Below are 12,264 nucleotides of genomic sequence, written 5' to 3'. Positions count from 1 at the left end.
AAAAATCAGCTATTGGCCTTATGGGGATCCCCATGTATGTTATTTGTTGTTTTCACTAGCTGCTTTTAATATTTGCTCTTCGTGTTTAATTTTTGTTCATTTGATTAATATGTGTCTTGGCATATTTCTCCTTGGGAGAAATCCTGTGTGGGATTCTCTGGTCTTCCTGGACTTGAGTGGCTATTTCCTTGCCATTTTAGGGAAGCTTTTGACTATAATCTTCTCAAATATTTTCTCATACCTTTTCTTTTTGTCCTCTTCTTCTGGGACCCCTATGATTCAAAAGTTGGGCCACTTAATGTTGTCCCAGAGGTCTCTGAGACTGTCCTGCTGCTGCTGCATCGCTTTAGTCATGTCCGACTCTGTGCGACCCCAGAGACGGCAGCCCACAAGGCTCCCCTGTCCCTGGGATTCTCCAGGCAAGAACACTGGAGTGGGTTGCCATCTCCTTCTCCAATGCATCAAAGTGAAAAGTGACAGTGAAGTCGCTCAGTCTTGTCTGAATCTTAGCAACCCCATGGACTGCAGCCCACCAAGCTCCTCCATCCATGGGATTTTCCAGGCAAGATTACTGGAGTGGGGTGTCATTGCCTTCTCCATGAGACTGTCCTCATTTCTTTTTATCCTGTTTTCTTCATGTTGCTCTGTTTCAGCTGTTTTTGCTAGTCTATCTTCCAGCTCACTTCTCTGATCTGCGGCTTCTCTCATTCTGCTCTTGGTTCCCTCTAATGCTTTTCACCTCAGTTATTGTGTTCATTGCTGATTGTCTGTTCTTTAAATCTTCTGGGTCCTTGGTAAACATTTCTTGTATCTTCTCAATCTGTGCCTCCAACCATTTTATTTCCACAATTTTAGGCCATCTTTACTATCATTATTCTGGATTTATTTTCATGTAGACTGATTATTTCTTCATTTGTTTGGTCTTTTGGCTTTTTGCCATGTCCCTTCAGCTGCTGCATGCTTCTATGTCATTTCATATTGCTTACTTTACTGTGTTTGGGGGTCTCCTGGCTACAGGTTGGAAGTTGTGGTTCCTTTTAATTGTGCTGTCTTCCCCCTGCCCCTTGGGGGTAGCTGTGATTCCTGGTGCCTAATGAAGTTTCCCTGATAGGGGGACTTGTGTCTGTGTTCTGGTGGATGGAGCTGGATCTTGTCTCTCTGAAAGGTAGTGCTGTGTCCAGTAGTGTGTTTTGGGGTGTCTATGAGCTTGGTATGTTTGGGGGCAGCCTTTCTGCAACTGGGCAGGTTTGTGCTCCTACTTTGCTAAAGATTTGGCATGAGGCATCTGGAACTAGAGCTTGCAGGCCTTTGAGTGGGGCTTGGTCTTAGATTTGATACAGAGACTTTTGAGAGGGCTCTCATCTATTAATATTCCATGGTGTCAGGAGGTCTCTGGTGGTCCAAAGTCCTGAACTTGGGTATCCAACCTCTGGGGTCAGGCCCATCCCCTTAGTGTAGCACCAAGATTTCACAGGCCACACAGCACAGAAAACAACATCCCAAGACTAATGGTGAAACAACAGTCAACAGCCAAGAACACCCAAAGAGACACACACTTACAAAGACAAGAGAGAAGAAGGAGAAAATAAAGGAAGTCAAAAGAGAAGAGAGCAATCAAGCCAATAATCAAGCCCCTAAGTGAAAATGAATACTAAAAATTAGACTCTCAAAAATACAAAATAAAAAACATGGAAAAAATTGCAGTGTAACTAAGCAGTACTAAGGAGTAGAAATAGGAAAATAAAATCAGTTTATTTAAAAATAAGGTGTTTTTTACAAAAGAAAAAGTAAGTTATAAAAAATAAAAATTAAAGGAGTAAAAAAGAATATTATTAGAACAATATAAAAAAATGGGGAGGGAAAATATATAGAATGGTAGTGATAAGAATGTCCATGTGATTCCTCTGTTTTCCAGCTCCAGTCAATTTGCCTACTGAGAAAGCCCTCCAGTATTTCCAGGAACATCTGTGGACATGCTGTGGGCAGTGTGGGTTAGTTCAGACTAGATCTTGCCTTGCTCTAGCTTGTATTTGCTTAAAATTCTATGTGTGTGCATGCATGCTAAGTTGCTTCAGTTGTGTCTGACTCTTCGCAACCCTATGTACCGTAGTCTGCCAGGCTCCTCCATCCATGGGATTCTCCAGGTAAGAACATTGGAGTGGGTTGCCATGCCCTCTGTAGAGAAAGAGCAAACGAGCCAAGATGGCATGATCAGGCTTTCTTGTCCCACATCTTGTAAACAATGATCATGTAACAGCTGAGGTCAATACAAGCTAGAGCAAGGCAAGATCTGAGTCTCAACTAACATCTGTGTTGCCTCAGTGCCATCAGAGTATCTTCATGGCAGTCAACCCTGGTTCTCTCCCTGAGGTCCAGCCCTCAAAACCTGAGCCTCTGCAACCCAGCCCCACTCTCCACAGCGGGCATGAGCATGTGAGCCTATTCTCAGCTGGGAAGTGCTGCTCCGCATGATCTCTGTGTGAAGTCTCTCCGTTTTGCCTTCTGAGCATGTGCTGTTTCTCTGCCCTCTGAGGTTCCAAGTTGAACCCGCCTGTGAGGGGGTTTCCTAGTGTACGCACTTTTTCCTTCAGTACTCACTCCCCGGGGGTGCAGGTCCCCAACCTGATAGCCTTTGTGTCCCTTTTTGTCTTTAATTTTCCCCTACCTCACTCTGAGGGGACTGGTTTGCCTTTTTGGAAGTCTGGGATCTTCTGCCAGCATCCAGAAGATGTTCTGTGGAGCTGTTTCACATGCACATGACTTTCTGATGTATTTGTTGGGGGGAAGGTGGTCTCCCCATTTTATTCCAACATCAACTTGAAAGTGTCCCCTGCCTTTTTGTGTTTTTCAAGCTTCAACTGATAGGGTGAGACTCGCCCCCACCTCCCCAAACAGGAAAGGATCATCTGCCTTACTAAGTCTATTAATTCAAAGGTTAATCTCACCCAGAAACACCCTCAGGGGCACCCAGAATAAGGTTTGACCAGTGACCGGGTGCCTCTGTGGCCCAGTCAAATTTACGCATAAAAGTAACCATCAAAGTCTAGGAAGAAAATGAAGGGGTTTGATGAACACACAGTATTGTCCTTGCCACAGAAGTGATAAGGGGAGGGAGAGGTAAGGTTGGTTTGATGTGAACAGGAAGTGATCTGTGGTAGGACAGTTTGTTGAAAGGGAAAATTATCTTTTAGTGACCCTATCAGCTCCAGGCCCATGAAGAACCACAGAGGAGGCAAACAAAGAGCAAAAATTCCCATTTTTATGCTCGTGGTGGGCCTGGGAGCTCTTGCCATCCTGTAATGAAAGACCATGGTGAGAGAGCTTTGTCGATTTGATGGGCTTTTTGGATCCTAGGATTCAACAATCAATTTTGACAATTATAGCATTGTTTATTGAAACAAAACATTGCAGAATACATTCTGCCCATTTGTGGTGGGAAAGCACATATGTATATGTATGCTAGAAAAACAATTAGAAAATATAAAATAAAATATTCCTGTGATTATAAAAACTTCATGTGAATGTTCTTTTAGACATCTCAGTCCATTGCCTTATTCCATATAGCCAGAGCTTCTGTCCTGGTTAAGGGCCAATTGTCAATGAGGGCAAGATCTTGCAACCTTGAAGTTTCACTCTAGTTAGCTCTTCTCAGGTCCAGAGGAGATTGAGAAGAGTGGTTACCATGATCACTAGCCAAGTTGCCGTCCAAGCTACTCCAGAGGAGGAGGCTGAAAGAGTAAGAAAATGCAAAACATTTAGGTGTCCCGATTAATTTATTGAGAAGGGGAAGGGGTGCTGGACGTTGGCATGGGAGCTTCTATAGCAAGGGAGTGTGTCTCCTCTCTGAATCCAGGCACAGTGTGCCCTGCACATCCTTTTTCCCAGATGAGCAAGAGCTCAATCTCCCAGATGTAAAGTAGAAAGAACACAGAAATCCTTTAAATATTACTGGCATAGCTGAGTCTTGTACATGAAGATTATCTTGGCGTGTCTGTGGGTCTAGCAAAGAATCATTCTCCTACACTGGACAGCAGTTAAGTAGGGCAGACCTTCAAGTGCAGTAGTTCATATGATACTGTATGCTAATTTAGGGGAGAAAGCACTGCCTGTTGATCCACACTACCAAGCATCAGTACCAACTCGGTGGGAAGGAAAAACAGAAAGGGAAACTAGGAGACAGAGAAGTGTAGGGCAAGGGAGAGGAGGAGAGGAGAGTGATAAATTACAGAAGCGGAATTAAGGGTGCTCTTCTAGGATAACTGAGGTAGCTGAAAAGTAACAAGATGGGCTTAGACCTCAAAAGAGAAATGTATTCTTGCTTTCATCCTCTCTGTGAATGGGCAGTCACTTTCATTCTATAAAGAACAAGGACTGTGTCTCTTCCTTTTTCTGGATCTCAGGGTATGGTGTTGATATAACGGTGATTTTAGAACCACCCAGCCAACTGGTGGTCTCATGGTCAGACACCAAAGTCTTATACTGGATCTTCAGTGGTGGAAAAGCAGGGCGTTATCATGAAAGACTAGAAGACATGACCAGTTGGTTGGGAAGAACACAGAACTTATAGTTTCTATAGTTCACGTGTGGGAGCAGAGGCAAAGAAATCAGCATAGGTGAGCAGGGTAGACTGGGTCCAGGAAGACCATGGAAGAGCCATGTCCCCAGGAGCCGCGATCCCTGGTGATTGGGCGTGAAAAGGGTCTCAAGTAAATGTTGGCACCACGGGTACGAGTTATTCTGGAGAGATGTATACACCAGGGCTTGGGGATGTGATTCCAGGGGTGTGGAGAGTACAGGGCCTAGAACGCTGAAGAGAGTGATTCAAGTTTATCAACTGACCACCCAAATCCCTAGTGTCTCTAGAATTAAAAGGACTTGGTGGGTCTAATTTAACCACCACACATTGAAGGCTTCTTTGATACTGTGCTAGGTAGTTACCTGTATTGTCTAATTTAATTCTCAGAACAGTATGAGTTAAGAACTATTATTTTGTCTCATTTAAGAAGGACATGACTTGGAGACGCTAAGTCACTTGTTTAGCTAATAAGTAATGGTCACAGGATTAATCCCAGGTGTGATTGATTCCAAAATCTATAATCGTTGCTACCCCACAATTGGACCTGTGTAGGCTTGAGAGAGAGCCAGGAGTGATGCTCTATTGAGTGGGGCCTCCCAGGAAATAGAGAAATCTCAAACAGGAAACCCAGAGTTTGCCTTTCCAACTTTATCAAGGGGCATACACCTGGGAAGAGCAGAGAATCTCAGTCCTAGGGCCCGGCTCTGCTGCTCACCACTCGTTCCCGCTCATGTTCATCCATTTGGCCCTTCTTTCTTTTGCTCCTCACTCCTCCTCAACCACTTCTTGGCCCTTCTTTCCTTTGCTATCTGCCAGAAAGACCTTTATGTAGCTGTACAACACTATCTGGACTGTTCCTCTACTTGCCTTTTTCCTCCCTACTCATCTTGAAAGCTCAGTTTATCCTGCAAAGACCCTGCCCTCAGATTCCAGGACCATGCACTTTTTAAAGCAAGGCAGGAAAAGGGGACATGAGAGCCCTTTGCAGGTGAGGACACTGAGCTCCACAAAGGTGAGGGAAGCTTGCTGAGAGACCATGTCAGAGACACAAGGAGAATCCAAGTCTACCACACCTCACTGGTGCCTTTGGGATTCTCCACCAAACGCTATGACAGGCAGCTGGTCAAGATCCCCACACGTTTCTTCATTCAAGAGAAAACTACCCTGTGCCCACCTCAGCTCCCTTGGCAGAGACTCTTACCTTGTACACAGGGTGAAGTGAAGTGGATTGTGTTGTTTTGGCGGCTTATAGGATTGCTGACTTGGCAGGTATAAGACTTCGAGTAGCTTTGTGGCGTGTGGACGTCTTCAAGCACACTGCTCCGTAGCTGTTTTGGAAAGGACCCCGATTCCCAATACCAAGTGTAGGTTACAGATTGGCCCTGGATCCCACAGGACAGCGTCAGGTAGCAGGTGTTCGTTTTCTGTGTCACGTTAACATTTATCTCAGGCTTCTGTACCGGGTCTGCAGATGAGAATCTTATAGGATGAGAGGATGGGTTTATGCATTTATGAAGCTTTTATGCTGGGAGGGTTTAGCCAACAAAGTGCAAAGGGAGGTCCTGAGGAGCAGCCACGGGGAAGAGGGCCCTGTAGGGGGAGCTAGTGGGCAATTTTGACCTCCGTAGGCTTCAGAGGGAAAGAGCTACTTCTTGGCGTGAAGCTAAACCGAATCCAGAAGGGGGAGCCAGTTACCCAGAAACAAAATGGAGTTATGCCCATCTGTGGGCGAGAAAGAACAGCAGAGTTTTAGCACAGAGATCAGCTAGAGTTGTACTTGATATCCCAACTGTCTGAGCTACTCAGGGCCCCTTCTCTAGCAATGACCCACACTTGGCACCTTAGCCCATCAGTCAGTCCTTCAAGAGTTCTTGGGCTCAGATACAATGAGAGTCCTGTAAGAGATACCACTCTACACGTTTCCTGAACTCTGGCAGAACTACAGAGAACCTCATGGATCTCCCAGCGCAAGCTGGTAGTGATGAATTGCATCTGTTAACTTTGGTATCTCAGTGCCTGCCACAGAGCAGGTATCCTGATGAAAGGGAAAGGTGAATGGATGTAGGAATGGATGTATGTAGGGATGAAGCTGTTATGCAATAGAAAAGACAAAATATTCCCTTTATAGTGAGACAAGCTTGGGTCGTGGACTTGGCTCTGAGAGAGTGGCTCTGAGAGGCAAGACAACTAACCCTCTGAACCCCTTCTCACATGAAAATGACCCTACTTCATAGCACAATGTTAGTAAGATACAGTACCATCATCTGTGAGTAAGTGCTTTTGCTGCGTGTGATGTAAGCATGTTGAAGGTCACAGCATCATCACTGCTTTCACCCTGCGGGCAGATGGGTTGAGATGTAATCCCATCATCTGCTCCTTCCTTGACTAGGACTGCTTTACCTGAAATCCTCTGAGGTCTTTTCCTTCTGGTCAAGGGTAAAACACCTGCAGAATCAATGCAGCTCAGAAGTCATAGGATTAACATGTAGCAGAGAGTTGACCCAATCCGAGCTGACTTCTGGGTTGTATGTCTGTGAGGGGCGATGGAAGCTCTACCAATCTGACCTCCTGAACTCTAGATCCATCTCCTCCATGAAGCCTTATCACATTGCTGGACTCCTCTTGCATGCTTTACATGAGCAATCTTCATATGCTTATTCATTTCCTGTGGTCTGGCCTCAAGTCTTATAAACCTTCTGCATTTCCCATAGTAAGCAGCTCAGCCCTGAGCACTCCAGAGCCAGATGGAGCAGTCTGGTTCCAAGATACCCCCTTTGAGCTTTAGAAATTCCTGAGCTGGGCAGAAGGATGATCCTTCCACTAATGGCATCCTCAGAGCCTTATCCAGAGGCAAGTGTACTAAAGCCACGTAGGCTTATGGCTTGTAGGATATTCAGAAATTTTGCAAGTTGGTTGTAAAATGAAACTGATAGCAGTTTACAGGTGGCTGTGATGGGAATATTTGCCACAAAAACTGGTAAATGATGTATATTTCAGATCTTTTTTAAATAAATCACTGTAGGAACCTTTGAATATTTCCTGTTGCTAGTACATCTTGCAAGTTTAGGAGATATGATATGGAGGAAGTAGCCAGAAGGCGATTCTAGCCTCTTAGACCAGGGGCCATCATGACCCGTGTCAGTGGGATACGAGTATATACAATTTCTTCATTGTTTGCAGGATTTTAGCATTTTTAAAGCTCCTCACCAGACACAAGTACTCTGGCACATTTTTCTGTTATAATTTTATTATTTTTGACTGCACCATGCAGCGTGTGGGGTCTTTGTTCCCCAACCATGAATTGAACTCAACACGCCCCATGCAGTGGATGGGTAGATTCTTAACCACTGGACCTCAAGGGAAGTTCCAGCATTGTAAAAATGTTTTGACTTTCATTACCTACTTTGATTCTCATAACATCATAAAAAGATATAATTATCCTCACCATATGATGAGGAACTCAAGTCTCTGAGGGGCACATCTCCCTTGGATGTCTGCCCAGCCCTCCTCCTCTAATAATTGACAATCTCCCCAAGAACCAAGTTTCTGCCTTATAAGCTGAGTCTTTGGACCCTAAGAGTTTAAATCACATACCCGAACCAAGATGGGCTAGTCAATTTCTCTTTCTTGAGAATTTAAACTAAGAGATATGAAAGCCTAGACTCTGAGAGAGATAGACTGTACTGGCAGGGACCCACTTTCACATGAAAGATTCCAGTGGCTAGAGGCTCTGGACTGAGCCAGGCTCTCATTCTTCCTCCTCTTCAATCCTTTTCAACTCTTCTAAACTTCTTTCATTGCTTTAAGAAGTCATAGGTTAAAAAAAACTCCTTTTCTGCTAAAGGTATATCAAGTTGGTGTCCATTACTTGCCATGAACAGAATCTTACCTAATGGGACAGAGATGTCAAGATCTTTCTCCAAGGTCACACAGCCAGTAAGTGTGGTCCAGTGGTTAAGAATCTGCCTGCCAATGCAGGGGACACGGGTTCCATCCCTGGTCTGGAAAGATCCCACATACTGCAGAGCAACTAAGCCCATGCATTAAAACTACTGAAGCCCACACATCCTAGGGCCAGCAAGCTGCAGCTATTAAAGCCCACATGCCTAGAACCCATGCTCCACAATCAGAGACTCCACCACAATGAGAAGCCCATGCACCGCAACAAAGAGTAACCCCCACTTGCCACAATTCAAGAAAGTCTGCATGGAGCAAGGAAGACCCAGTACAAGCAAAAAATCAATTAATAAAGAAGAACTCAGAACTTACTTGGATTGACCACAAGAGAACATGAAGAGAGCAGAGAGGAAACCATCTTTGTGGTCTCCTTCCTCTTCAAATCTTAGACTCTCTAATGTCAGAAGAGGTTTTAAATGTCCCAAAGTTATCTACTTTGGGGTCTGCTGGCCCAGACTCACTTCCAAGTGGAACTGGCTCCAGGAGAAATGGATTCAGCCTGTCCTGAGGTTTTCTCTCCCCCTCCCATGGACAGTCCACAGAATCACCAGGAAGCTTCTCAGTGATCTTTCTGGGGTCCCAGAGTGGGGACTAGCCCTTTGGTTACCATAACTCACCAAGCACCATCAGAGAGATCTTGTATTCCTCCTCGTGTCCATTGTCCTTCAGCACCCTCAGGAGGTAAGTACTGCTGTCTTCCTTCTGGACCTTGCGGATGTGCAGTGTCCCACTTTGAGAATCAAGCGTGGCCCTGTCCTTAAATTTAGTATCGAAGTACTTAGTAGGCTCACCAGATTCCCACTCTACAATCTTCTGGTCAGTAGTATAAAACCAGGTGAGTGATCTGTGGTTCTTAGGCAGATTGGAGATTTGCAGATTCACATTGTCGCCGGGGGTTGCATATTTTGAATAGCCTGCCAATGAAAGTCAGAATGAGTGAGACCCATTTTAGAGAAAGCAGAGCTGCCCAGTAGCCCAAACCTGGGCTGGTGGAACAAGGAAGAAGGAAGAGAGTTTTGCTTGGGAGGAGAGAGTATGATCTTTATCAGAGGACCTGACCCCTGATCAGGAATTCAGTGAAAGTGAGAGCTTGAGAGTCTTTCCTGGTGGCTCAGATGGTAAAACATCTGCCTGCAATGCGGGAGACCTGGGTTCAAACCCTGGGTTGGGAAGATCTCCTGAAGAAGGAAATGGCAACCCACTCCTGTACTCTTGCCTGGAAAATCCCACGGACGGAGGAGCCTGGTAGGCTACAGTCCATGGGGTCACAAAGAGTCGGACACGACTGAGCGATCTCACTTTCACTTTCACTTTTTCACTTTAGAGCTTGAGAAGTGGGCATGGAGATAGGCAATGTGCTTATAATCCATCTAATTCTACCCTAGATGATAAAGAAAAGGGACACTGAGCTGGCCCTGCCTCCCTTCCTTACTCTCATACCAGGACATTTTCAAATCAAATGATAAGTTACCTTTCCCCTCTGTGCTTGGGCTCTCTGTGACTCGATTTAGTTGTCTAGCAGTGGCTTCCCAGTTGGCATTAGTGGCAGCTAGAATACGCCTGCCAATGCAGCAGACACAAGAGACACGGGTTCGATCCCTGGGTTGGGAAGGTCCCCTGGAATAGGAAATGGCAAACCATTCCAATATTCTTGTCCGGAAGCTTCCATGGACAGAGGAGCCTGGCGGGTCCATGGGGCTGCAAAGAGTCAGACACGGCTGAGTAACTGAGCACACACAGCACTAGGCAAGAAGTAGACAAGGAGACACAAGGTTTGAAATGAAGGGGAACAAGAGTTATTCAGTGACAAAGTATTATAGAAGAGTGAGCATTTTATTAATAAAAAGATTGTGCTATTTTTCTGGCTTTTGTGATCTTTGTATTTGTTCAGGTTTTAAAAACTTGCTACACATTGGGACTTCTTTTCTCATTCTAACTACACTTATTTTCGTTCCTATTTGCATTTACAGTTCTATTCTTTTTCTCATGAGAGCACCCCAAATTGTATAAGCCTCAGTTCTTAAAGACCTGGTTTCATGAAGGCAAGAAGAAAAGGATGATAGCCAGAAGATAAAGATGAAGGGAGGTCTGCTGATTCTTGTAAATGAGAGAAATCTCTGTATAAATGTACAGACTGAGAAAGAGCAGTGAGCGCTGAGTCGCCTCAGTCATGTCTGATTCTTTGCAGCCCTGTGGACTGGAGCCCACCAGGCCCTTCTGTCCATGGGAGTTCTCCAGGTAAGAATATTGGAGTTGACATGCCCTTCTTTAGGAGATCTTGCCAACCCACGGATAGAACACATGTCTCTTATGTCTCCTGCACTGAGAAATAGCCGTAGGAAGAAGCTAATAGTAGAGGAAAGTGGAAATAAATCTCTATCACTCTTACCTCAAATACTGTTACACAAAACCTCACATTGCTCAGCATTGTATCTACACCTATTTTGGGGGTTGGCCAAAAAGTTCATTTGGGTTTTCCCATAGGCTGTTACTTTCCACATGTCTATCATTTACAAAAACATTCTTTTGAATAAAGATTAAAAATACCTATGGCCCCAGGTCTTTCAAGTTCCTAGTCATTAATCCTTCCAACTATCCATTGAACAGCTAGTTATGGAGCAGTTAACCTATGCCTGTTGCATTCAGAGACACACTTAGGCATTAATTTCCACAGTGCTTCTGATTGGTCCATCCCATACTCTATAATCTCTGTGACATAATCAGTCAGTCCAAACGACAATTTTGAACAATGACTACATGCCAGGTCATGTGCCAGGCTCCAACACCAGCAATGTAGGCAGAGTCTCTCACCTCTTAGACCATTCAGCCTCTTCAGGAGCATACATTCTCTTCAGGATTTCAAAATTATTGGACACATATTCTAGACTTGTTCTCATTCCATGGCTTGTTTCCATGTGAGTTAACAAAAGCAGTGATAATGGGCAGCCTAGGTCAGTGTTTCTCAGACTTGGCACTATTGACATTTTGGGCCAGGAATTCCTTTTGCAGTGATGTCTTTGTGTATTGTAAGATGTGCAGTGGCCTCCCTGGCCTCAGCTCGCTAGATGCCAGTAACATCATTCCAGTTGGGATCTTCAAACATGCCTCCAGACAATGCCAAATACTCCCAGGGAGGCAAAAATCTTACCACCTTCATTCTGGTTGAAAACTGTTGGCTTAGGCATCCTTGGTAGACTCTCCATCAAGTCTCAAAAATATGCTGAAGAATATAGCACAACCCACAAGTAACCACTTTATTTCTAAGGAGGAAGTCACTGCCATCTACCAGGATGGCTTTTTTTTTTTTTTTTAATCATTACTCATACATGGTAAAGGAAGGGGGAGGGACAGCTGCAACATCCTATTCATGCCTATATGTTAAAACTCAGATCATATTAAAGTGATCCATTTAATACCTATTACTTGCCTTTATCACCAGACTAGAAGCTTCCTAAGGACAGAAAATGAATCTTATAAATTAAACTCATTTCCATTGTAGAATGGTAGTTAAGAACATGGGCTCAGGAATTAGACTATTCAAATCCTGACCCTGTCACTTACTAGCTGTGTAACTGTGAACATTTTACCTGACCTCTCTGCTTTCATTTTAGTTTATCTTACCGAGTTTGTGATGATGAAGTTCATGTATCAAGTTTACTGAGTTAAAGGATGCCCAGATAGCTTGCAAACACTCTTTCTGGATGGTCTGTAAGGGTTCTTTTTTTTTGTTT

At 44.4% G+C, this 12,264-nt stretch overlaps 1 protein-coding gene across 1 annotated transcript; it reads right to left on the bottom strand.

Moving 5' to 3' along the window:
• Positions 1-3,629: 3,629 nt before the first annotated feature.
• Positions 3,630-9,451, bottom strand: LOC138074486 (CD48 antigen-like; the record flags this gene model as incomplete). Its single annotated transcript, XM_068966635.1, has 3 exons — positions 3,630-3,728; positions 5,778-6,041; positions 9,151-9,451. Coding segments are annotated over 3 exons (645 nt in total), but the record flags the coding sequence as incomplete, so codon positions are not given.
• Between the last annotated feature and the right edge of the window lie 2,813 nt (positions 9,452-12,264).

The sequence above is a fragment of the Capricornis sumatraensis genome, chromosome 2, assembly GCF_032405125.1.
Source record: "Capricornis sumatraensis isolate serow.1 chromosome 2, serow.2, whole genome shotgun sequence".
Lineage (NCBI taxonomy): Eukaryota > Metazoa > Chordata > Mammalia > Artiodactyla > Bovidae > Capricornis > Capricornis sumatraensis.
This window is presented reverse-complemented; position numbering and strand designations above follow the sequence as displayed.